This window comes from Perissodus microlepis, chromosome 20 (genome assembly GCF_051167445.1).
Source record: "Perissodus microlepis isolate ML-2025 ecotype Zambia chromosome 20, ASM5116744v1, whole genome shotgun sequence".
In the NCBI taxonomy this organism is placed as follows: domain Eukaryota; kingdom Metazoa; phylum Chordata; class Actinopteri; order Cichliformes; family Cichlidae; genus Perissodus; species Perissodus microlepis.
The window spans coordinates 5,347,438-5,374,509 of NC_140480.1; the positions used below are offsets into that span (position 1 = coordinate 5,347,438).

General features: G+C 40.6%; 3 protein-coding genes across 3 annotated transcripts; all 3 read right to left on the reverse strand.

Moving 5' to 3' along the window:
* Positions 1 to 396: 396 nt before the first annotated feature.
* sst6.1 (somatostatin family member 6.1) lies at positions 397 to 1,731 on the reverse strand. Its single transcript, XM_084918307.1, has 2 exons — positions 1,397 to 1,731; positions 397 to 1,019 (listed from the first exon to the last, which is right to left on the reverse strand). Exons 1-2 carry the CDS (start codon positions 1,499 to 1,501, stop codon positions 792 to 794), a joined length of 333 nt encoding a protein of 110 aa, XP_084774433.1. The 5' UTR covers positions 1,502 to 1,731; the 3' UTR covers positions 397 to 791.
* Positions 1,732 to 4,051: 2,320 nt separating this feature from the next.
* Positions 4,052 to 7,040, reverse strand: srm (spermidine synthase). The gene is made up of 8 exons (XM_084918247.1): positions 6,848 to 7,040; positions 6,414 to 6,534; positions 6,245 to 6,337; positions 6,004 to 6,157; positions 5,800 to 5,883; positions 5,451 to 5,596; positions 5,181 to 5,303; positions 4,052 to 5,076 (listed from the first exon to the last, which is right to left on the reverse strand). Exons 1-8 carry the CDS (start codon positions 6,976 to 6,978, stop codon positions 5,059 to 5,061), a joined length of 870 nt encoding a protein of 289 aa, XP_084774373.1. The 5' UTR covers positions 6,979 to 7,040; the 3' UTR covers positions 4,052 to 5,058.
* A 5,958-nt stretch (positions 7,041 to 12,998) lies between these two features.
* exosc10 (exosome component 10) lies at positions 12,999 to 25,214 on the reverse strand. Its single transcript, XM_084916074.1, has 25 exons — positions 24,941 to 25,214; positions 24,261 to 24,397; positions 21,763 to 21,886; positions 21,571 to 21,675; positions 21,223 to 21,382; positions 20,805 to 20,913; positions 20,636 to 20,711; positions 20,436 to 20,546; positions 20,167 to 20,310; positions 18,565 to 18,755; positions 18,298 to 18,454; positions 17,967 to 18,115; positions 17,751 to 17,801; positions 17,492 to 17,603; positions 17,297 to 17,344; positions 17,144 to 17,219; positions 16,944 to 17,044; positions 16,764 to 16,856; positions 16,603 to 16,671; positions 16,356 to 16,461; positions 16,196 to 16,269; positions 13,656 to 13,836; positions 13,470 to 13,534; positions 13,306 to 13,382; positions 12,999 to 13,213 (listed from the first exon to the last, which is right to left on the reverse strand). Exons 1-25 carry the CDS (start codon positions 25,064 to 25,066, stop codon positions 13,183 to 13,185), a joined length of 2,673 nt encoding a protein of 890 aa, XP_084772200.1. The 5' UTR covers positions 25,067 to 25,214; the 3' UTR covers positions 12,999 to 13,182.
* Between the last annotated feature and the right edge of the window lie 1,858 nt (positions 25,215 to 27,072).

Here is a 27,072-nt window from a genome sequence, read left to right on the forward strand (position 1 = left end):
TATATACTTTCCTATCACACTGACATGTTTAACGATCTGTGATAAGTCACTGAAGCGTCTCCCTCAACCTGTGGTGAGGAATTAATAAGGACTAATACTCAAGCTACTTTGACTTAATTCACTTACGGTATAGTTTTATTTATAGATGAGTAAAAGGCTATTCATTTAAAAATAAAAGGGGGCAGTTTATTCCTTTTTTAATGCTTCATAGTTATAGAAAATCCGATCTTTGTAGCAGTATTGCTTCCCCTGGTTATTATTGTGTGTATGCCGGTAAAGTAGAAAGACTTAAAAGAAAATAATGTTTGATGTGCTTTTGAAAAAGAAGTTCCGTATCCACAGGGAACAGCTGCGCCTTAATGTTTCTTAGAAAGAAAAATATTCGCACACAGGAAAGCCGTGAAATATTTCGATTATTTTAGTCGCAAAGAAAAATACAGCTACAACACTTCTAAGAAATCTGCCTTTGCATTTGTTTTACAGAAGCAGGAGATGGAAAATTTGACCTTCAAAAAACAAAAAGTAATTAACTGTTATCACCATTTTAAATATTATATCCATGCTTTATTGTTGACCCTGAAAGAAACTGTTACATACATTGTATACATAAATAGATACATAAATAATTAATATTCAAACAGACACACTGTCTCAGTGAAGTCCATCGATGTTGCATGTGTGACAGGTGTAGATGATATGTACAGCTGAGGTCTACCACAGTTTATGTAGAGCTGGAACAGAAGGAGTACCGGAGGCAGGCGGAGCCGAGTGGGGTTTTTTTTTGGGCACTGTTAGCAGGAGGTGAAAGTTTTCCAGAAGAAGTTTTTACAGGGAGCTTTGCGGTCACGCTGGGGAAGCGATAGCCTGTTATACACAGCTCTCTCCTCCAGACGAGACTCCAGCGGCTCCTCGAGCTCCACAGGTGTCGCTTCTCCCGGCAGCATGTTCGTGTCCAGAGCTCCATCCAACAAGCCAGACACCAGCTTTAGGATCAGCTCCTTGCGTTCTTTGCTCAGCTCCTAACCAGGAATCAGAAAGTAGAGATAATATTATCACGGAGGAAAAATCATGGAAGTGTGACTTTAAAACACTTGTCTGTGATGCTCACAGATCATTAATACTTTTCCCATTTTAAATTATATATACTGACAATATTAATCATGTCAGTTAAAAGCAGTTTTAATTCAATTTAAAAAAGCCATTTTTAAATATCTTACTATTTATTTACATAACCACAGATTTTGTTTTATGGTAAGTTACATTTTTGTTTTCAAAATTCAAATCATTCAAACTATTTCTCATGTAGTAACTGGATACATTTATTAATAATTACACTTCAAAGTCATAAAAAAAAATACCATCAACCTAATATGAGCAATACGAACAATCTCCTCACCCTGTTCACATGGATGGGGCTCCTATCCTCCACAGGAAGCACGGCAGCTGCTCTAACGCTGAACACAACCCCCATGAGAGCTGCTAACACCACCAGGAGCTGCATGCTGTGACAGGAGTGCAGGTGACCGACCAGAGCTACAGTCACAGGAGCAGGAGGCTCACAAAGACAGTGTGGCTGTGTGTGTCTGTGTGTGTCTGAGCAGGAGAGTCTGAGCAGCTCAGACTAGCCGGAGATCCAGAGAAGAACGGTGGGAGAGGGAAAAAAGTGGAGTGCAGTTGGTGGCAGCTGCTCAGAAGATTTGATGTTTCTTCAGCTCTACCTCTAAAGCCCCTCACTCTTTTATATGTCTCTACCCCCTTCGTGTTTGCCAATGACGTAGAGGGTGGTGGGTGTATGACGGAGGGTGGAGGGTGTGCGCGTGTGTGTGGATGTTGTTGGGGGTGTGTACGAGAGCATGAAAGAGGAGGAGAGATGAAGAGGTCAGGACACAACAAATGGAACCGTTTAAAAGTTAACCTTTTTGACAAATTGTGAGATGGCTTGCGTACATGTGATTCATCGGGAGGAAACATCTGCAGCGCACGACGACGTCAATCGCCCGTTACCAGGTTTTGACATCAACTAATGCATTCGCAGTTACGATAGACAATCTCAGAGAATACCTGTCAGACAGGTGGACGGACAATTCCACAGCTCATCTAAAGTGTGATACCAACGGATATGCCTGAAACATTTTTAGCACTTAAATAAAGCGGCCACATTTCCCTGTAGCAGGAGTCAAAGTAGATCTAAAAGAGATACAAATTGACCATGAGCCAGCTTATCTTCCACTCCCAACACAGGCCGCTGTTTGGCACCCTACCCCGGGCAAAATCCTATTCCTGTCATATTGCTTCTATATGCCTCTTTGACACCTGCAGATTGCAATTGAACGGTCTGACACTCCCACTGACTCGCCGAAATCTCTTCAGGAAATGCACATCACCAATCTCGTGGAGTTAGCATAGCTGTTAAAAAGGAAGCAGTGTTCAGTAGTTTAGTGCTGATCCATAAGGATCTTGTGGTTATCTTTGCATTAACATGGGCCCCGTGATTTGATGCATGTGGCGTCTCTGAATTGAAAACAAATTAATGTCCTTTGCTTCACAATGGATACCAGATGCACTGCACAACAAACGGATTCTAAAACTGCCACTGAGGTTTTCTACACAATACCATTAACATACATTATAAGTAAAAATTAATTCCTCAACTCTTTACACAAGTTTAACTACTAATCAAGTTTGCTTGCATAAAAAGTAATATTTTATAGGTCTAATATAGTGACATAACAAACTTATTTACCAAAGAACACCATAAACTGTATTTTATGGCTTAACAAAAAACAAAACATTTAATACTATATATATTTAAAATGTGTACGAGGTAAATGTCTCACTGAAGTTAATTATACTTTCTTGTCTGAGATGACATTGTTTCAAAGTGTGTGAGAATCTGCTGTCAACCTGTGAGACATTTCATGAAAAAGCACAATTAAGTTGAGTTTACAGGATTCACTGTTTTGCTACTGGCAGGGAACATGCGGCGCTCGGATTCAAGTATGCCTCGTTTGATATGTTCAAATGGATTTCTCATGCTTCCACAACAGTCTCTGGGTTGATTTCTGCAGATCTGAAGCTGGCCCAAAGCAAATCCAAAGATTAGCTGACTGTTAAAAATTGTTATATTGGCAGTTCAGTGTGTTTGAGGAATATACAGCAACGTCAGCTTAAAGGGATCTGCAGATGACACTGCAAGAGACTTCAAACACTTAAGGATCCCCCAGCGACTACTATAGGTGCTCCGAGATTGCATTAATGTGCATTAAAATCTCCATTTTCATTATTACGTGTTGCTGAGTCACCACCTCAACAAGTAACTGAAATAGATGGCTGAGAATTAGTGACTCACAGATCATATAAGGGTTTTATGCTTTTGTTATCCAACAAACAGGTGAATCTGTACACGTGGAAACAAGCCACCAATTTAGCTGTAGAAGAAATTAATTTTAATGTCAGTCTATTGTATTCCCAAGTTTTGTTCCTGTGGTATGGAGATTAAAACCCAGTCAAATTAAAAATTCATGGCTGTTGCTTCATTGGTGCGAACACAAGCCCATAGAGATGTGCTTCATTTCCTATATTACAGTATTAACACTCACAAGCACAAATCATCTTTATCATCCAGCTACGGGCACAGCTCCTGTATAAAAGCAGCGTGACAACATAGTACTGAACTGCAGGTTGGTCCCATTATAATAGAAAATGAAAAAATATTAGTGAAGACTGAGCTTTTACACAGTAGTTTGAGTTGATGCAACTGAATGGTAAGTTCCACAGTGACACTTCCCATCATGAAACACTAAACAGCTCAGAGGGTCCGACTGCTTTTTACTCTAATTCAAAGAATTTCAGCAGTATAATTCCAACGCGGAGACGGGCCTAAAACATAAAAGATTCAAGGATGCCACCTGGTGCCTGAATACCAAAGCTGCACGTGTCTCAACACTACACTGCTCCCACAGAACCTGCTCACCATTTGCAGCAAACAGCAGCTTGAAAGTGTGGTTGGAAAATGCAGACCTCGAAAAACAAAACATAACCCAGCCGTTGATCCATTAATTTTGCGTTACCAGTTTATTACAGTTCATGATTCTTATAAAAAAAAAAAAAAAAAAAAAAAAAAAAAAAGACAAATTCATTCATTCAGGTATAACACCATGTCCCAGTAAAGAGTCAAGGTAGCCATAGCTAACAGTAAATCATGTCTTACATTAGCTCAAATCACTGAACTATTACATTTCCATTTAAAGAAACGATCTCACATCCTGCAGTCAGACTCTTACCACAGTACAAACAGTACACTCAGTAATCAAGACCCAATACTGCATGCTATAACTGCATAATGAATTCATATGTTAAGACTCTTCGTGGACTGGAAAGCTCTGGTAACATTTCTAAGTTTGCATGTAATGTGATCTCTTTACAGTATTCGATAACTGACGCTCAAAGCTGAGCCTTAACTAAGCCAATTAGGTGCTTTTTTGTTTTGTTTAAAGGGATCTTTTTCCATTTAGCTTCTGAGTAGGAGACCATAAGACTGGTAGATTATGCGCAACCAGTTTCAGGCACTATAGGGTTTCTGTGTAGTGGACAGTATTCTGAACCATGATTGTGACAAGATATCAAAATAATAAAGGTCACAAAATAAATGTGCAGTAGAGGATTACATACACCAATCAGCCACAATAAAATTGAAGCCACCTGCCGAAGTATTATTCACTTGACCTGTAAATGGTAGATCGGTTCCTATACTCCATGTAACAATTACACATGTTGTGCTATGTGTAATTTATTGTTTTACAGTAAACAGAATTAAAAACAAAAACAACATTTCAGAATGAGGTTAGGTTTGCTTCACAAAATGCAGATAAGACAATTACATGACGAACTGAAAGACAACACAAGAGTGTGCAAGACCGGCTCATAATCAATATTTTCTCTGAACTGAAAATCTTGGGATGACGTTTAACTACGTAGAGTTCAAGAAGCCATCGAAAAAGGTTGTTTATCCATGTTCTAAGGGTTGGCTGAAGGATGCACATGGCCCTTTGCTGCTGGTCATGCTTCTCTGAGCACCTGTCAGACAAGACACCAGGTGAAATGCAGAAAATACCCGTCGGCATTGTGTGGATTGCACTCCCAAGTGTGGGACAGACTATTAAAATTTGAAACCAACTTACCTTTCTTGCAAACTCTGGGAGAACGAACGACGCTTTGTGAATTTCAGGGTTGTAATATTTAAGGCTCATACTTTCCTTCTCTTCTTTTGACAGTGCTTTCACTGGTTCCCTGAAATTTGTTTCCTAAAAAACAAACAAGGCACAAGGATGATCAGGAAGAAACTTATGCTATGGAACATTTCTGCATTTTCTTTTATTTTTTTAGGCAATCCAAGAACACTTGGGGAAGTGTGGTGGATGACAAACTGAGAATGACAGTTTAACACCTACAGGATTTTTACTGCAGAGCATGAATCCAATTTGGCCGCTGGGATAAGTTGGAATGGTGCTGTAGGCGTAGTCCACCACAGGGAATAGGGTTTTGCAGAAGGTCTGCATCTCCTTTATCAGCTCCAAATGGAGCCACTGACACTCGCCTGTCAGTTACAAAAGCAAGAGGCAGGGAGAGGGGGGGGAAAAAAAAAAAAAAAAAAGTGTTACTTTCCCATCTTTTGGCATTACTCAATCTGAAGGGAACAACTCAACAGAAAGTAATCCATTCACTAACATCTTTAGCAGACTCAAAAGGTTACTTATTAGCCAGCTTTTAATGCACAAGTCCAGTGAAATATAAACTTACCCTGGGAACAAATAATTCCACCACTTCTCAATGCTGCCTTCATCAGCTGGTAGTAAGACTCTTTGAACAAGCTCTCAGCAGGTCCTGAAATAACGATTAAAGAGATTCTAATTGAGACTGCCTCCTTAAAGCGTGTCCCGTATTTGTGTTGTTTGATTAGTTCTTTGGGCACACAAGGATTGTGGGACTTTAAGCAGCACCTACCCACTGGGTCTGATGAATCTGTTATTATTATGTCAAAGGCGTCCTGATTCTGCTTCATGAATTCAAAGCCATCACCAATGTGGAGGGTGAGCTTGGGACTGAAAAACCCTTTGGCCATCCCTGGCAGGAACTTCTTTGACACATTAATCACATCCTAAAGAGAAGACAACATAAAAATGTCATCAAAGGCAGTAGAGAGGACAATCCCTACATCATAAATTAACAGAGTTGTTGCTCCTACCTCGTCTATCTCACAAAGAACCGCTGATTCCACCAGCGGATGCTTCACCACTTCCCTTAGCACACCCCCGTCTCCGCCACCAATGATGAGCACCTGTGAAAATGCAAATATAACTGTCACAGCTGGAAATATCCCAAATGTACTGTTGTTTCACATTTACGAGAAATACCTTCTTAGGACAAGGATGGCTACACAGGGGAAGGTTGGCAATCATTTCCTGATAGGCAAACTCGTCCCTCTCTGTGCACTGGATCACTCCATCCAACACCAGCACATTTCCGTAGGTTTTGCTGGAAAGTAGCATTACAGCACAGCATGAGGCAACAGGATCACTTTTACATAAGAGCTTCCCTAGGATTCAGATGTGTAACCACATGCTTAGTACCATTAAACAAATAAATGTACCGTGACTTAAATGAACCTAGCGTTACCCTTAAAGTTTACACTAAAGTTTCAATGACATGCAAATCACGAGCCAAGCTTAAAAAACGTATCTTTCAACCATCTGGGAAAAAAAAATCATGCTCTAGGTTGCTCAATCAGTGCGAGCACAGCTAACAGCTAGCAGCGTTAGCTAAGTGAAGTTAGCCTCACTGTACTCACCTCTTGAAAACCATAACATCTTGAAATTTGGATTTCTTGTGGTAGAGGACCTCCTCTACTTGGAGACTCATTGCTTGCCCTGGCCATAGCGTACAAGACTCTGTAAACCATCCATCTTTAATGTGGTCCATGACAGCTGCCTAACGTGTTTGGAAGCGTGGCAGTGAAGAGTGACGACAAACGCGTTGCCTAACCGCGAGACTTGACGCCCTCGTCTTAAAGCGAATGGGAGGGCGCTGACGTAGCTGGGTCTTCACGACGCTAACCAATTGCGTGGCAGGTTCTCTCGTATAGTTTGTTTGACTTCACATCGGCCGCACGGCCCAGTATGCGCGAGCTGAGCAGCCCACGTGAAGCGCAACCAAGTTGGCGTGTGAGCACACCCGTGAGTTTGGACACCAGTGTGCGGGAGACAAGTGTATGCCTGTTTGATAGTTTAAAGGAAATTTAACAGTCAGTTGTTATGTTCACGAGTACTTTCCAGGGGCGGATCTTGAAGGGTGGCATGGGGTGGCATGTGCCACCCTAAAATGATCTCTTACACCCCTAGTGCCACCCTAGTTTTGCGTATGACAGTGTTGTTTATTAAAATAAGATTCATAAGAACATTTAACAGTGAAGATACATTCTAAAACTCCTTTGAATGAGCGTGCGTGAAAAAAAAGTAGTACTCCACCCAAAACCTTTTGAGCAAATGCAAAAGTGGTCAAAGGTCTGAGTTTGGTTCATTTCTGCCTGTAAAACGAAACACTGTAAAGTAATAACTGTGCTCTGAAGCTTTTTTCAATCTAACTTTCGGATTGTGTCAGTCAAACATTACAGAGAGAAAACTTGTCTTAGCCAAGACTCATATTCTAATTGTGACAGAGCTAACTTCACACAAATGACTGCATAAAATAAGAATAAAGCAACAACAACAAACAACTCTAAACACTGTTCACTCTCTTGGGCAACTGCCTCTAAACTTTGGCAGTTACATGAACTTAGTTATATAAACAAGACATTGAAGGCTTAACAGCCAACACAACCACATTGGCTGTCTTGTGACAAATAGTGGTTGAAGGAAAGGGGTGCTGACCAAGTTGGTAACCAGCATGAGGAGGAGGTGGCAAGCCATTGTAGCTGTTTATGGTTCTTCCACATGCAACAGAGGCCCCTGTTTGTTCAATCAATAAATTGTTAAATTGTCAGTGTGTCTTGTTTCTTTAGACTGTAATCATCCAATTTGGCACAGACGACACCAAACAGGGTGTTTGACATTCACAGAGAAAATATGGAATTTTTTCATAGGCGCAACCCACAAATGAAATTTTCCTTACAAAGGTGGCATCGTTTAAGGAAAAATAAAAACCTGGTTTCCAACGGTATAAGATTTATTGTAAAGAAGCATCGTTACAATAGAGTAATAACTGACCAAACATGAATTTTGTTACTTTTTGTGGTAAGTTTAGATCTTCTGTCCTGCTGGGTTGAAGATGCCTGTGTTAAAATCTATGTTTTAGAATTTGTAGCCTCGTTGTAGCAACGCCCACCTTTTAGAGTATGGTTTACTGTCATGCAAAGACATACAAGAAATCTTTTTTTCCTTTTATTGTTTTGTTTCTTTCAAACTTAGACTTTAATACAGAAGACATACTGCACAAGTAAACAACAGTAAATTTACATCATGTTTATTTATACATCAACATACCTGCATATGACCGGCTGACTATGGAAACTTGTTTCTGACGCAGAATTTGTATTTTTATTTATTTATTTATTTAATTTGCTGTGACTGAACAAAAACTGGTCAGTTTGGAGGTATTTTTCCTAATAAGTCTCAGACCAACCCAAACCCTAATCCTAACCCCAATCTAACCAGAAATGATGTTAGTTAATTACTTGGATTAATTTCAATAGCATTTGAGTTTAAAACAGTAAAACGATTGTCTCAGACTGAAATGTCAATATCTGCAATTCCAGACATTCCAGTTCGACATCAGAACGGCCACTCTAAATGGACTGTGAGGACAGATCTCAGCTGTTATACTGCACAAGGCAACAGTGCACTCTTAGTCTGTTTACATTAGGCTCAGTATCTCCATGACAGTGTTATACCCAAAGGCAAAAGTTAGCTGAGCACACAATTCAAAAAAAAAGGGCACCTCAATGGCTGCTGGCAGAAAAAATGGAAATCTAATCCTCATACTCTAATCCTCAAACACGGCCAGAGGCGCTTTATTTAGTTTCCTGTGAAAGTATGTTTTTATCTGTTTAAACAAGAACCTGTCATTGCTCAACAGAAAGTTAAATATGCTAAAGGGGAGCAAACAATTCAAACTTGAAGGGGCAAGCAACGAAAAATGTAAGTGAAGATCACAATCATATAAAAGTTTGTAACCTTAAGGCCATGTCATCCAAAGGTGCAGCGCAAACATAGTGCTTGCAGTCTGTTACCAATAAAGCATTTTTAATGGTGCAGGCCAACTAAAACACAGCTAATAGGACAAGACATAGTACTAGATGTTGTATCAAAGCCTGCTGTTAGTGAAACATAAGATTCATTGTGCTGAAAATGAAAAACAGCAGTTATTTTATTATTTATTTTTTCCGTTTGGGCCATGTGGTGAATTTTTACTTGACTCTCAAAGTAAAGCTTGGGACCGTCAGTCAGACATTAATGAAAGGCCCCCTTGCGTCAAATTTGACATCTTCTCGCAATCATTTGTAACTAAGTTTTTTGTGACAAGCACAGAATCTGTAAAGGCTCACTGGCCATTTCATTAGGCACACCTTGGTACTATGAAACTGGATCCTCTTTTGCTTTTAGAGCTGCTTTCTTTGCAGCGCAGATTCAACCATGCTTGGAAATATTACTCTGAGATTAATCTTCCATTCCACAACATCCCACAGGTCCTTTCTTGGACTGAGATCTTGTGATTTGAGTACAATGAACTAAGTGTCATGTTCAAGAAAGTAGTTCGAGCTTTGGAACATAGTTATCCTGCTGGAAGAAGACATGAGAAGATGGCTATACTGTGGGGTGGACAGCTTCTACTAAGGGCCCAAAGTCTGCCAATAAAATATCCTTCACACCATTACACCACCTCTAAGTCACCACTCACCAATTTTTGAAACTCAGAACAACCCATCTGACTCCAACAACCACGCCATGTTCAGAGTTACATATCATCTTTCTTCCTGATGCTCAGTCTGAGCTTCAACAGGTTCTTTTGACTTTGTCTACATGGCATGTTATTGGTTGATTAGATATATTAGATGGATGTAGATATTATATTCTTTTCCCAGTGCTTCTCTACATAGTGTTGGCCCTAATGTTTGTTATTTCCAGAGGTTAAAATAAGCACTAAGTCAGCAAACAAGTTAAGTGTGCTGACCTTAAGTCATGTTATAAACCCAAATTTTCAGTGTCACGCAACAGTAATGGGACTGTTTACTGCAATATTTACATTTTGTAAAACCTGTAAAACAACTTTAATGAAGTCAAATTTATTTGTTGAGGAGTCGTGGAACAGTTTATTGAAATATATGCAAACCTCCATGGAAATACAGAATACAAGGCATAAACAGAGTCTGGGCAATTCTAACAATCTTGAAAGTCAATATTTGTTATGACCACATTTATTCTTTTACAGCCTGATCTTAGGCAGCGGTCTTGTAATTTGTTTAAGTAGTCTTCAGGAATTGTTCTCCAGGCTTCTTGAAGGACATTCAAAGCTCTTGTTTGGATGGTGGCTGCTTTTGTTGCATTCTTTGTCAAGATGATCCACACTGGCTCAATGACGTTAGGGCCTGGGCTCCGTGGAGGCCAATCCATGACTAATAGTGTTTCACTGTCTATTTCTCAATCCACGTATGGTTCTACTGCATTGAGTGCTGAAAAATCAAGCCAATCACATTCTTTCCAGGTAGTATTGCTTGGTGGATCAAAATCTGATGCTATTTTTGCACATTTATCCATTTTAAAAAGATCCTAAAACCACAGGCTCAAATGCTGCTTGAAACCATGATCGTCCATCTGTTAAACAGATGGCTGCAGACATTCATTGTTGTACCCCACTCCTGACCTCCTCTGTACATACTGATGACAATATGGACCAAAAAGCTCAAATATTTATTCATCACTCCATCAAACCTGTCAACTGATAATTTCAGGCCAGTTCTTGCATAATTTGACATAACTCAGCCTTTTCTCACAGTTTCCCTTAAGAACGGCTTCTTCACAGTCACCTTTCTACTGAGACCATTCTCGATGAGGGTTCAGTGAAGAGAAGAGGGATCAGCTGAAGGTCCAGATGCATTTCAGGTCCCGTTTCAGGTCTTTACTGGATTGTTTTCCTATTTCTTAAGGACCTGCCATTCAGATACTCATCATCTGCTGTAGACAGTTCTTTCTTTTTAGGCTTAAAATTTCTTTCATGTTTCACTTGTCAGGTTTCTTGTCAGTTGTCTGTTATGTATATACGGGTGACTTTTTAAAGCTTGAATGTGTCATAGGCCAGTGTTAAGTGGATTTACAGCCAGAAATAAAACATATTCCTTTAACCGTCAGGTGCAAAGACTGAACTGTAAATGGACAATGACAGCCAATGAGAAACTTAGAAAGTCATTCAGAGATTGAACGATCCATTCACTTAACCTTATCAGCGTCGCAGGGGGGCTACGATAGGGCAAGAGGAGGGTATACCCTGGACAGGTCGCCAGCCTGATGCAGCAGGGCTAACAGAGAGAGACAAACAACCATGTGCACTCACATTCACAACTATGGACAATTTCGACTCACCAACTAACCTAACCCCACAACCTGCATGTCTTTGGACTGCCGGAGGAAGCCAGAGTACCTGGAGAGAACCCCCAAAACACAGGGTGAACATGCAAACTCCACACAGAAAGGCTTCAGCTGAGTGAAATTAGCTGAACTCAAGACTTTCTTGCTGTGGTGCAACAGTGCTAATCGCTGTGCTGCCCTCTTCAGAGACCTTGGGGAACTATTGAACAAAACAGCTTAAAAAAAAAGAAAAAAAAAAAAACCCAAGAAAGTTTGGCTACTTGGAAGCAAAATATGAAGAAATGAAGTGTGGCTCTAGACTTTCGCACACTAGTGTCCACCATTTTTAGTTCATTCTTTTTTTTTTGTGTCCCGTTTGGATCTTTAGCCATCAGAATTGTTGTCTTAAGGCCAAGAAAGATGCCAAGCGGATTTATTTTACCAAGTGGATCATCATGGCCTTGCCATATTGGTCCATTTGATTGACCTTTATTATAATTATGAATTTATTTTATTTTCGGTTGCTACAAACGGGACAGACATGACTGGGGGATAGGACAGGGAGAAAGAATGAAAGAAAGAGAGGGAGAGAAAGAAAACCAGAGGGGAGAAGAGACGGTGAGAAGGGGGGAAGAAAGAAAAACAAACAAACAAACAAACAAACAAAACACCTGGATCACCTGTATGGAGAAAAAAAACAGAAGAGAAAGCAAACAACAAAGAGCAACATAATAAAAAAAAAAAACCCAGCACCATCACAATAAACTAGCTAGCAGTAGATAACAGTAGATACTAAATAATAAACGATATTGTGCAGCACGCAAGATAGACAGCGCACAATGTGCTTTGAGGCAGCAGCCAAGAAAGGTGTAGTCCGCGTCTGTGTACACCTGTGTGCATACCTGTGTGGATCAGCATGCTTGTATTCCAAAGGTTTCTCCATGTAACGATCTGCTAGGGAGTGTGGGGAGCCATAGCCCCGTCCACCAGGGTATGAAGCAGGTATGGAGGAGATCCAGGCCCCAGATATCCAGAGGCCCCAGAGTACAAGGACCCGAGGAGGACCACCAAAGGGGGGGAACCGTGCCACCCTCCTGGGAAGAGCTGAGTAGAGCCCCAAACGAGAGGTCACCCCGCATTCTTAACAAATGACTGTACACTTGTAAAATCAAATCTAATAAAGAAGCTAAGCTCGGGAACTTTTGAAGTAAAGCTCTAGATTGATGCTGACACTAGTGCTTCAAAGAACACATGCAGCATAGTCACACAAGCTAAGAAGGATAATGACCAATTAATTATTTATTAACTATTATTTTAATATCTGAGTTGGTAGTGATAATTCTACATAATACTGTTGCACAAATAAAAAAACATGAGGCAGGGTTTACTTCTAAAACAATCTTTAATTAGGAAGTGTGCGCAGATAGAAAAAGACACTCAAAATTCATTAAATTCTGAAATCCTGGATTTTACTTGGCTGCACAACAAGGACAAAAAAAAGACAAACACTGTTTCTGCAGGGTGAAAAGGTTTTAAAATGGAGACAGAAAATAGCATCAAAGACGGCCTATCTTTTGGGCCAGTTATGTCGGAATCCTCTGTAAGGGGGAAGAAAAGGACAGAGTGGTTAATATTCTGTGAGTTTGAATTAGCAAGGCCAGAAAAACCTCTGTACACTGAATATATTTACCGATCCGATTTTCCAGGCAGGTACGACATACTTCGGTTGCCAGCACCAGTGTTGTTTTTCTGTCCCTTAGGAGTTTTCTGTTACACAAAATGTAGCAATGCATTATTAAACATGAATATATTTACATGTGGTTCGGTTAATAAATTATTTTAACAGAGCCATACTTTTCTCTTAAAATCGTGGGCTTGCCGGTTTGGATCAAACTGTGTGTTATCCTTTGATGTGTTACCTGTAGAAGAAAAGAGTGCACAGAATTTAAATTTTTTTTTTTTTAGATTTTAAAACAACTGCAAATGAATGAAAAATAAGCCGTGGTTTCACCCAGTGTAATAAAAAAATGATATGCGTACCAGCAAAGACTTTGAGGTCTGACTGACTGTAGTCAAAGGGCTTGAAGCTGTCTTGAGGAGTTACTTCTTTCTTCTGGGGTTTCTCTGCAGATTTCATTAACTTCTTGCTTGGTTTGGGAGTCAAGTCTCCAACCTCACTGTCGACTCGCTCTCTTTTCTTTCCGCTGGCGTTTGATGATTCCTAATTAAATAGGTCAGTAACACTGCATTCAGTAAAATACAAAGAATTATCACTTTAATGAACACCTCTGTAAATGTAGACACTGTCAAACTAGTTAGAGTTTATCCCCAGACTTGAATGCATGTGACCCCTTATTCTATATCTGATGATTTTTAGTTCAATGTTTTGCTGTTTAAACATTTCACAGAGAACGGTCAAATTATGCAAAAATATCCAATGACCAGACTGCTTTGAGCTGACAGAAAGTCCAAAGAAACTAAAAAAAAACAAACACTTGCTACAACCAAAAGAAGAGCATCTCTGAAAGCACAGTATGTTGAATCTTTAGGCAGATGGTCTTCAGTAGCAGAAGACCAGCAAACTGGCTACAATTCACTGAGGCTCACCAAAACTGGACAACAGGAGATTAGAATAAGACTGCCTGGTCTTCATTTCTGCCTCGACATTAAGATCTTAGGGTCAGAATTTGGTGTAAGCAACATGAAAGCACACATCCATCCTGCTTTGTATGAACATTTCAGGCTTCTGATGGAGGAACGGTGTGAGGAACTTTTCCTTGGCACACTTGTGTTGATGATCCGCATATTTAATTTGGCCAAGATTTTATTCTGGATGCTTCCTGACACAACCCTCCCCATTTGCCACCATGGATTGGCACTATGGAGTACACTTCTTTGTGTGAAAGAGGAAGATGCTAAGGATAAGGTGATAAGGTGCTAGGGATAAGGCTGCGGCAGAAGATCCTCTGTGACAACCACTAAAGGGAGGAGCTGAAAGAAAACGAGGAGTACCAGCTGAGCATGGTTGAAATGCCACAGCCTGAGTACTGCTGCTGACTATCTCCACCTCTTTATCACCGTAGTGTACTCTCTTCTGCTTCCAGCAGGACAACTCAGCACGTCACAAAGCTCAGATGTTCAACATGACATCCTTTTGGGATGTGGTGGAACACGAGCTTCACAGTGCAACATGCTCTAAACGCTCTGCTGAGCTGTATCTATGCTGTGCCACCAAAATCTAAGAGGAATATTTCCAGCACAAAAGGTGCTGGATAACAAAAGAATTGAGGCAGTTCTGAAGGCAAAAGGGGGCTAGGAAGGTGTACATAATGTAGTACCTGGTGAATGTATATATTTATGGTGTATACAAGCCTACATAGAATCTGTCTTCTGACAGTTTGCTTGTTACGAGTCAGCTGTATCAAGATTGGAGAATTACATAATGTTACAATGAAAATTATACATTGTTTTTACTCCAAAGAAGCAGGACACTTGGATTTAAAGCTTACAAAATGAAAAGATTATTGTGAATAATTACCTTATAACCTAAAACACACATTTCTGTTTACATTTAAAATGCTACAGCAGTGCTTCCTTAAGCTAAACTGTTAATTTGCATATTTTATTTCCCAAGCAAATTAGTCTATTCAGCTCATTTCATTTTGCTCACTAGCAAGTTGTATTTTTCTCATGCCACTGTTGGTGAACAACCAAATCACTGCACAACCCTTTTGTAATATTATTTATATCAGAGCAGCAGGAGCTTTCTTTCAAATAATTAGTAATTAGACAAGAAAACTTCATTGCCCAAGTGCCAGCTGAAACTGACAGTTAGCCGAAACGGCCAATGTTCTGCTGAAGTTGGCAAGTTGACGACTGTTACTTTCAAGCGTTGCTGCCAACATCTCCGACTACGATGCACGCCACCAGATGGTGCCAACGTGCTTATATGAGGGTGCCAATTCAGCAGGGAGTGCCTTAAAACCAAGTTTTCACTGAAACAGTCATCACACAGAGGATTAGTCTGGTGCACGCCATTAGTGTTCACTCAAACAAATGATGGCAAAGCCTCAGATGGTGAAAGGTAGAGGGGACAGAGTATTTAGGAAGAAGGAAGCACTATGGTGGAAAGACTGTGCATGAGTAACCAGGTGGGTGTAAAGCAGTAATCCCAGTAGATGGGCTTTTGGGCAGAAAGGAGCTATTGTCGCTCTCCAGGGGAGAAAAAAAAAAATCATGTGATAAGTAAAGGATGAGTCTCTTAATGCTCTAGTCCCCCCCCTGCGGATTCTGTTTCCCCAGACACATCATGTGACAGACATAAATATTAAAAGGCCACTTCAATGCCAGTGCTGCAGACTGGTAAAAGTGCTTTACTCGCTTATGAGTCACTGTATTTATGTGCAGAAAAACCAAAGGCATCATCAGAAAATGGGGGGCAATGCAGAGGGTTAAACTGGCCATTAATGTAGAGGCTTTAACATGTTCTTGAGCGAGTATAACTCTCACGCCACAGGGACACCGAAGCCCATCTAAAGTTGAAAAGAGAAAATGGCAGGAACAGAAAGTGAGTGACTCACTGCTACTTGCTGGCGAACTGTGGCGACGTTCTTGAGAGACTCCTGATAACTCTGTTTAGTCTTTGTCCTTTCCTCTATGGAAGTCAACATTAAAAACAATGAGGAACATGAATTATGGGTGACAGAAAATGATCAATTTAGAGTAAATTAACCCTGTTACCTGTCTGCTTTTTCGCCATTTCCTTGGCTTCCTGCTTGGCTTTCTTCTTGGCCTCTAATTCAGTCTGTTGCTGTTCAACACTCTGTAGTTTCCACCTTTTACTGATCTGTCAAGGTGAGAAGTTTGTAGTTGTGAATGTTCAAACAGGGACGAGGTAAAAAAAAAAAAAAAGACGAAGAAGAAAAAAAAGAAACTAAAAAGAAAGAAAAAACAGGATATGGATCGGTGAATGGAGCTCTTTGATTACCTCGAATATTTTTGAAGACGGGTCAAACTTGGCATTTTTGTTGACGTGCACATCAGTGGAGGGTAAATACTGAAATCCCAAAAGGAAGACAAATGAATACTGAACCTCAAGTTCGGTGGCACACAACCAGCACCGAGGGTAAATCACTGCCTGCCTCTTACCATTCTAAAGGGGTTTTCAAAGGACTCAATAATACGTCTGGCTTTCATCTGAGCCGCTGAGCTCGACTCCTGGTCATCCTTTATTTCCACCTCCTTTAACAAAAAGCAGAGATCTCACATTTCGCACCACAGTTACACACAAATCATCTCACTCTGAATAAACTAAATGTTAATCTCCACCTCAAACAGTGTGATTTTAGCTGATGCCACGAGACCGCTTTCTTTCTGTACATCTACGTCCTCATCCTCTGAGAACAGCATCCCCTGCTTAACTGGCAGTTCTGAAAAAATAAATTAATGGATGCATCAATACAAAGCGTAATGGGCTGAAATCTGCTATCGTTTGAGCGATGCAAAGCACACACGAGCATGAAGCTTACCATCAGCAGAAATTTGAGGGGGGTCGCTCTCGGAAACCCTGGATGTATCATGGGGACCAAACAACGGGACCTCAGGCTGGAAAATGATATAAAACCACATTCATTTCCCCTGCAGTCATTCAACCTCCAAAATCAATTGGAATTTAAGCAAACCTTTTTAATGGGCGTGAGTCCTTTCTTCTTCTGCGCAGCAATCTCAGCCTGTGTGAAATGCAAAAGATATTGCAATATTTGACTGATCCTGGTCCCTCAAATCATCAGTGACATCTCAAACATTGAAGTTATAATACCAAGAGGGGAGAAAAACCCCCCAAAACATCCCCCCTGCTGCCACTCATCTTTCCTCACCTTAAGGAGGGGCATTTCCCTGGCCTGCTGCACTAACAAATGGAGCTCATTGATGTACTGCCTCACCAGTGGGGGCACGGGGTTACAGCAGGCAATGATGCCCTGAGGCTCCCTGAGTAGGTAAAGACAAAATACTGAGCTGGAGGTTATGAATAAAAACATTAAATTCATCTGCTCCACAGTGAAAACAACAAGAACCGGAAAAAAGAAAAAGGAGAAAAAAAAAAGAGAAAAGAGAAGAGAAATATAGTCAACTTACCTTGGCAACTCCTCAGATATTTTGATCATCATGTGAGTGGGCAGGACGTATCTAAACACACAGGTAACACTGGATTAAAACGTGTTACGACTTCCAAACCCTAAATCATTTGGACTGTAATATGTAGCTGGACAGGAAGGATAAGCTAGAGAGAGGGGAAAAAAAGCTACAGCAAATTTCCAGAACAAGAAGTCCATCCATTTCCAGGCAGCCTACCCGGTGCTTTCATCTTCCTGCCTGGCCAGTTTGTCCCTCCAGGCAAACAGCAGTCTGAAGGCAGTGAGCTGCTGGGTGTTAAAAGACTTTTTCTGCTTCCTCTGCAGCTCCAAATATGACTCTTCTGTGTAGATAGGCTTCACATATTTCTGTTTGGGAAGAGAGGGGGGGGCACATGGCGAATCGTGACAAATGTCAGAAAATCTTGGGAGGTCATAGTGTGGAAATGTAAAAATTACGGAAGCATTAAAGACTCCAATGGAACTATTAGAATTGAACAAAACTATTAAGGAAGTGTCACTTTAATCTTCATGGTGTATGAAGTGCACACCTTGAGGGAAATGCTGCTGCTCTTGTTCCAGACACTCTGCAGCAAACCAGGCTGTCCGTGGTTGAAGTCGAGAAGCTGTACCCTCACGCAGTCGTAGATATAAAGAAGGTAGTGGGTGTCTGTCCGGGCATACTGCACCATCTCATCTGGCAAGGGGCTATGTGGACAAATGTGGACTATATTTAATTCCCCCAAAACAACCGTACAACGCTTGAAGCTAAGTGAAAAGTATAAAACTATGCATTCGATAACCAGGAGTCACCATACCGAACCCTCCAGTCAGCCAGCTGGTAACGTTTGTCAGAGTCCACGTTGCAGAAGTGTTTTAGCAAGTGGTCGAGGGAATGCCTGGCCAGGTTGAGAGCCCGGCTTGCCTGATGTGTGTCAAAAAGGTTGACAACATACAAGCCAAAGTCCCTCTGGAGCCATTCAATGTCAGAATCTGCACCGTGAAAAACCTACGAACAAAAAACATAAAGTGTTGAAACCTCACCGGTGCAGAACCAGCTTATTTAATAAAGAAAAACAATTAAGACTCATTTCATATCTATATATTTTATTTTGAAAAAAGTGGAGACATGCTATGTAACATTTGGATCATTTTCGCAAATCTTTCAGTGGTTTAAAGCCTACGCACCACACTTTTTTCACAGGTGTCCTACAGTGAGTGAGTCATGTCTGCTCCCACACACACCGCGGGACGCCTGCCAACTTTATCGGATGTGTTTGAAAATAATAAGGACACCTCAAACAAATTCCGGCTCAGGGGGGTTTTAACTTTACAAACTTATAATCATTACACTGGTGAAGAGTCTTTTTTTTCAAAAGGCCTCCATGTAATATCAAAAAGGAGATGATGAGATATAGCCCCAAGGAAGATATACTCCCTTGGGGCTATTTTAAGTGCATTTTCAGTTCTGAGATGTGGGAAAGTAATGGCTTTAAAAAACAGAAAGACAAGTAGTTAGACCACCAGACTGCTTCTCTTTAAATATCTATTTTACATTACAGAAAATCATTCACATGTAGGTACAAACACCAAAAACTGGTATGTAAACCCATTTATGATTACTTTATTGATAGAGCTCATAAGCTATTTATAAATCCCAACAGGGTATATGATTTCTTCCCAAGATACAGTAAACTGGACTTGGCTTTTTGAATGACCTTAGTGTCAAATCATGTACTTTTAACCAATCAAAAGTCATATCAGGTCAATTCAATTGTATTTATATAGCACCGAATCCCTACACAGGCACCTCAAGGTGCTTTACAAACAAACTGGTGATCATAAGGTGCCTATTGGTGTGACAGTAAATTATTTTTCTGCCTCTTTGTGTTGGCCTGTTTAAAAAGAAAAAACACTTAAAGAAAAAGAAACTAATAACAAGAGCTGAGCAAAGGATAAGAGAGTCTTCGTGAACAGAATGCATGAAATTCACTGAGTTGCACAGGAATAAATTGGCACCAGAAGGATGTTAACTGGCTGAACCTAACTGTATGCATCATAGTGCTACCAAAGCTGTAAAAGGCAATCCTTGACCTGCATGACACGCTGGTGCTGCAATTGTCATTGGACCGCTGGAACAACATAACATAGAGTATGCAGCACAAAAAAAAGTACATTTTCACACTTTAGACAGATTTTTTTTCCAGTTATCTGCTGCACTGATCATGTACCAGAACAACAGGTCATGCCTGTCCACTGCACTGTAACGAATTCAGAACTGAGATTAAAATTTTAAAAACAGCCGCCGACTGTGCAGCTGCCCACCTCAAACCAAATCAAACCAGACATGTAATCTCATCTGCTGTTGATAGAACAGAGCAGGATACAGAGGGAAAATGATCGGGGAGTGTCTCCATTACCTTGACAATGGAGGGGTCAGTGAATGCCTCATTCAGGATGTACATCTCGCTGCGGAGCTCCAAAGTGTCGATGATGAAGTCCTCCTCTCTGGTGGAGATCTGCATCAGACAGGTGAGGCCGAGGAAACTTCTGTAGGAATGATGCTGCGATGAAGAACAAAGAAGAAAGTGAGCAGTGAAATTTGTCTGAAAATGTCCAAATAAATAAATTTGTGATGCAAATTTTTTACATTACAGGGACCCCAACACTATGAATATGAGCTCTGTACCTCCAGGTCCACTGCAAATTCAGACAATTTGCACAGCTTTTCATTTAGAGCTACCAAATCCTCCAGTGTATCAACAAATGACAACTTTGTCTCAGCTATTGGTTTGTGCATCTGAAAAAAACCCACAGATTAGACAGAGGCCTAACCAACAGTGACAGCATCATATTACAGGAATCACACATTACACACGAGTGTATTACCTGAGGTTCTGGCTTAGACAGAAGATTTTCTGGTATTGTAAGATGGTCCAGTTCATATTGGTATGGGTGTGCAAACCTGCATGGATCAAAATCCCAAGTATAGTTGCACAATAAAAATAAAAAATGGAACAAGATATGATGTGTATATTAAAGAAGGTAGAATGCTTACATGTCATCAACATGTTCCTGAGTTCTTTGCTGGTGGATGAAGTCAGCCAGGGCAGCTGGGACATCAAGGTCCTCAGGCCTCTCTTTACGCATTTGTTTGTTGGTAAAATCTATGGATGGAGAACAGGAAAGGTAATAAGTTTGACACGCTAAAGCAGGAGTGTCAAACATAAGGCCTGGGGGTGAGAATCAGCTCACCCAATGGATGGCTTTGGAAAATTAGACTTTTTTTTACTTTAGGAGCATGCATCAAGACATTACATTTATAGTTAGACTTCTTTCCACTGACAGAAATGAGAGTTTCACTGGTATAAAATGAGTTTGACATCCCTGCGTTAAAGCGTTTATATTGTAATCAAAAGCTAACACGCGAAAACAATAGGATGAGGAAGAATATGAGAGTGAAAAGCATGTCTTACAAGATGGAAGTGGCTTTACTGCATTTGGCTTGATGAAGATCTTGGGTATAAAAGGCGTGTTGCTGTTGTCCACTTTTTCCTTGAATTTCAGCTGAGGTCGTGTGATGTTCTTGGCATGGAGCAGTCGAAATGTCTCGGAACGACTGCTAGGACTGGAACCCTGATCAATAAAAGCATTGTTTAGAAAAAGTGTAGAACAAACATACTACTTTCAAAAAACTTTTTTTTGTGTGTGCGTGAGATTTAAGAAACAGCTGCCAGGTCTGGCACATATTGTTTCTTCTTGAATTCGGCCCAGAGCAGACACTGGCATCTGTAGTGTAATAGCGGAGAGGTTAATTAGCCAACCTTGCGATTCCAGCTGGAAACGACAATTTTTGGAGGCTGGAACCCTGCAGGCATGACAGGCTGCTGGCTCCTGTTCACCCCATCAGCTTCATCAAGAAGAATCCCCTGGAAATCAGACATGAGTACTCAGAGTTACTTTGCAAAGACTTTTTCGTGTAGAAACTCATTCGACACCAAAGCTGCGGGTCATACCACTCTTTCGAGGATAACGTCATTTGAGTCCACGACCAAGTCGAACCTCTCCTCCAGCCCTGTCAGCTTGTTCCGGTCTCTCATGTGAGATCTGCATCCATGGTGCTGCATTATCTGACTCATACTAACACAGAGGCACAGTGAAAAGATTACATTTTGATTATTGATGCACAGCTAGTGACAGGTTAGTTATTCAATAAAACAACTCATCTGCATGCGTGTCAAAGGGCACGTCTGCACTAAAGCCTCGTGGGAGACGTCTGGAAACCTTTGCTGACCCCTGTTTAGTTTGAAAACTGCTACCTTGTGTTTTAATCTAGAGGGTCCAGCAATTACAAGTTTCTAATAACAAGGCAGCCAGCCACGTCTGCATCCCGGATGGGTCTGATCGCTTACTAAGGCTGATAGATCTTTTGTTATGCTGCATTATTTATAATTATCACTGTGTTTTCGCTCTACTTGTGTAAGAAGTCCCAGTGCCATATGTCGCACAATTGTTTATCCACCTTTAGGAATCACCAGTCGATACACTTCATCTTTTGGTGTATTTATTAAAGCACTGGATGATTATGGATCTGTTCTGTTCAGAAAACCGTCTGCAAGCAGTTAGCGGCAGCCAATTTCCCAAAAAAGAGGAGCTATCTAGGCATTACACAAAGTCTTATCTGAGAATGTGCATCTATCTGATTGGTTAAAACAGGTGGGGAGAGTTGCTTGTTTTGCAGGAACTGAGGTGGCCGTGACCGATATCAGGCGCCAGTTATCGTGTCTACAGATGCCCTCGTGCATTCTTTTACACTGAGATGTCAGCAGATTTCTGATTAGTGCGAGCGACTAAGCAATAACTATCAGTCAGTAAAATACTATAGATCCTACTAATCCCAAACACATATCAAACCCAACACATAACAACTTAATACTGGTGTGTTACTTTCAGTTACGTTTATAACCCACCATCAGCCGAAGCAAACGATCACCGATCTTGTTTGCTAGAAGCATCACACGTACATGTAGAGTATGAGCAAAAGTCTTGAGTTCATTTCTTTGTATTTCGTTTCCAAGAAGCCAGACCCTCTTGCTAATTTTTTAAAGTGCTTTTCTCTTGAGCAACAGCTCTCCAGGCTTTCTCGAAGTATTTCAAAGGCTTTTGGACACTGGTTGCTTTTTTACTGATTTTTAATCCGGTACTTGTATCTGATCATGTTCAGAGAAATATTTTTAAGCCACTTAACACTGACCTATGAATCATGCAAGCTGAAACCCAACTGAACCGATGAACCAGTGCTGTGCCTACACATAGCTTGGCAAACAGCCAACTGTATCTTTAGGCATTTTGCTACTAGAAGCCTGCTTAAAAAACATCCTTTTGGTCTCATTTCTTTAGATGAATCTATGAAAAACGCTAGTTTATGCCCGTGAAACGAAATGTCTGACATAAAAATAGCATTTTTGCGCCAACAATGTGATTCCCACTGAGCTATTAGCTGAAAATTTGGCATACCCTGGCATGGTGTGGAGTATGTTGTTTAAAAAAATAATGAAACTGGAAAAATGGAGGCCCAAGGAAATAGTGGTAGGCATTAAAAACTATGTACAACAGGTAAAGAGTATTAAAGTAATCAGAAACTGTGTCAGTGGAAGGGTGGTTGTCAGGAAGCCATTGTTAAGGAAAACAGGGAGGGAAGGGTGAGATATGACAAATTACACAAGAACTGGATTGAAAATCAGTGGCAACAGGTCTTACACCTTGAGTGTCTACAGCCACCTGAAAAACATGGTGGATCCTCTGTCATGAAACAGAGGGCAGCCAAAGATGAGCCCTGAATGTTTTCCAAGAAGCCTGGAGAACCATTTCCAAAGACTACTTAAAGAAATGATAACAGAGCTTACCTAACAGATTTCAGGCTGTGTTGAAGGATAAAATGTTGACTTTCAAACTCATTAGAAATGTACCAACTGTCTCTGTCTTCTATACTGTATTTGTATCTACATTTGCATATTTCAGTAAATTTCTGCACCGACATGAAATGACGGGTGGCTTGAGACTTTTGCAAAATACACTTTAAAAATAATGATGTAAATGTAATATACATTTACAGGCAAGTTGGAAATTACTTTTTAAAATGAGTTAATATATGCTTGGTATACAGATATGGTTTAAGAGATTCATGTGGTCTGATTATCATTAAGCTCAGTTTTCATTACTGCTGGTGCAAACCTGTAGTGTTCCCACACTTCTTGGACCGAATTTGCCTCAAACTTCAACAACATAGTTTGTCAGGACTACACAATATATACATATACATATGCATATATTGTGCTATGTCTTACTTCTTGTATTGTCTGTTTTTGTTACTGTTTGTACTGGAGCACTGTAATCAACATAATTTCCCCCAGGGATCAATAAAGTATTCTGATTCTGATCAACTCACTGAATGCATTGTTGAATCTGTGAATTTAAAAAAATAAAATAATGCAACAACACACTATATTCTCACCAGTGCAGGAGCTTATCTCCTTGACTTTCACAGAACTCCTGGAATCCTGGGAAGCTCCGATAGAAATCATATTCATCCCCAGCTTGAGGTAGGCCGGCAGATGCTTTGGTGGCTGATAATACAGCACCAAACCCATTCTGTAGAGAAAAAGATTAAGCTGTTAGTTACTGTTTAAAGCCATTTTCAATATATTGAAATTGATTATAATTAAAAATAAAGGGCACGGAAACACTGCTGTTCCTGTTATTACATCATATTGAGGGAACAATAAGGTTTATCCACAGGGAAAAGCAGCATGGATATAGTGCTTATTGCATAATTTAATAATTTAATTCTCTTACTTTGTCATTGCTGGCTCTGCTGACTTTATATAAACAGAGGCTATTTAACCAAAGACTTTAATAGAGTATGTGGTTGGTCCCAGGAGATACTTTAGGACTGGATTTCTATCACTTTTCGTCCGTTACTATATAACACTGCATGATAATAACTGTTAACTACAGACTTCCACATTTCTAACGATTTAGCAAAGACACTCCAGACTCGTAACGTCGACCTTTACCTTTACAATCACCTGTATAAAAGTCATCTTGTCTCCACAGCTTGCTGTGGATGTTTTCAACCAGCTATCCACGTTGCTTTCTTGCCTGCTAGCATGAACTCCGGATTTGTTTACTTACTTTGACAAAAGCGTCCACGTCTCTGAAACCGGGGCACAATTCGGTTTTGTCCTCGTCGTTGGTGTCTAAATTACTGTCCTTAGGGCCACTGCTCTTTAAATCTTTCTTCTTTGAAGAAGCCATCATTTAATTTGGTGCTATGTACATGTGTAACGCAGGAAACAACTCGCTTCTTCGATGATTCTTCTGGGCCACTGGGAATGCCGAGGGACAGACAGCACCACCTAACGGTGTGGGGTGGAAGGGCCACTACCAGGCGGATCGTATCACAGACCATCAACCGAAGCAAACGATCACACATATTTTTACTTTAATTATGCTGCACTAGGCTTAGGCTGCTGGGGGCTTCCCATGATGCACTGGGAAGCGTTTCTTTTTCATTCATCTATTTTCACACTCTGTGTTTATACACCACACCACAGCTATTAATAATGTCTGGCTCTCCTCCACAGTGTGTCTTTTCTCCTGACTTCCTCCCATCACCCCAAACAAATCGTGGCAGATGCCTGCCCCTACCCGAGCCTGATTCTGCCAGAGGTTTCGTCTTGTTAAAAGGTGGGTTTTCCTCCCCACTGTTGCCAAGTGCTTGCTCACAAAGGATTGTTTGTTTTGGGGATTTTCACTCTATTATTGTAGGGTCATCATCTTACAATATAAGGAGCCTTAATGAAACTGTTATTGTGATTTGGCACTGTATGAATTAAATTAAACTGAATGGTCTTCCTCCCATCACCCCCATCACTTGCCTCTCCCTGAGCCTGGTTTTGCTGCTGGTTTCTTTCTGTTGAAAGCGAGTTTTTCCTTCCCACTGTCACCAAGTGCTTTAACATAGGGGGTCGTCTGTTATTGTAGACTCTTTACCTTACAATATGAAGCCCCTTGAAGACACTGGTGTTGTGATATAACCTTCACTTAAATTCTTCAATTCTATTTCAATAATACTTTAAATATGTAAAAATTATGTACATATATGTAAAATATGTAAAAATTGTGTATGTTTCTGTTCTGTGTCTTGTGTACTGTTTGTTTGTGTCTTTCTTGGTGCTGTTACACCCAAATTTCCCCTTGTGGGACAATTAAAGGATTATTCTACTGATTTTCTAGGTTAACCTCTACCTCTAAAACTGTGAACCGACTCAACATTGGGTATGAATCAGAATATGACTGCCTGTTCCGTCTCTGGTTCTCAGTGTACCTGTTCGGTGCAGTCATACTGCAGGCACTGCCTCATGTCCAGTTTACTGCCTCACCCTGGAGAGATGCACTGGGACGATGGGACCATTAGGGGGCAGTATTGACACTTGCAATCCGTAGCAACCGTGCCACAGCATCTGCTGCATTGGGAGGCAATATACACCAATCATGTCTCAGCCAATATCTCTCTAAGGGATATTTGAATGCGAAGCACTTTGCAGTTTTCGAGCTAAGGTGACCACCATGAGTATACTAATCGGACATAAATACATTCCCCTTGGTCTGGTGTAAAATTCCACTAATTGCAGACAAGTTACAGTGGCCTGATGCTCTTTAGTGGCCAGTGGTATGCGAGGAGCCCCGGCCAAAGTATTGACACACTAGCTCATTACGGATGATCTGTGGTATGTAGGGAGAAACCTATCTTTTCTTCACTTCCCCTTCATATTGATCTCTTCACAGGGTCCTCTCCCTCTTATTATCTTAAAAGCATCTCTGCAACACTGGGCTCAATCAATATTTCACAGCAGCTTTCCCTGTCATTCTGTTGTTTTAGTGGAAGGTATCTGAAGTTCAGCAAATACATGCTCTATTAATCCAGAAGAAATTCGGCAGTACTCTTTGTGAAGGCTACAGTAAAAAAGCCATCTGCTTGATGTGTGCTGTAGACTGTGTATTTTTTTGATACGGCGTGACGTTAGTATTCAAAGCATTTCATATCTGTGAGGGCAGTCGTTATTACACAGTGTAAGAATACAATTAGTATATGCAGCAAAAAACCAACAAAAAACCCTTTAGATGTGTTCTTTAGCCACCGAAAAGGACATTACCGCTGACATTTACTTCCATTTATACGCTTTTTCATAATATTATGCATTTTATAGCTTTGACGGTGCCCCAAGGCACCACTCAAAGTCTTCCTGCAGTAAAACACACTA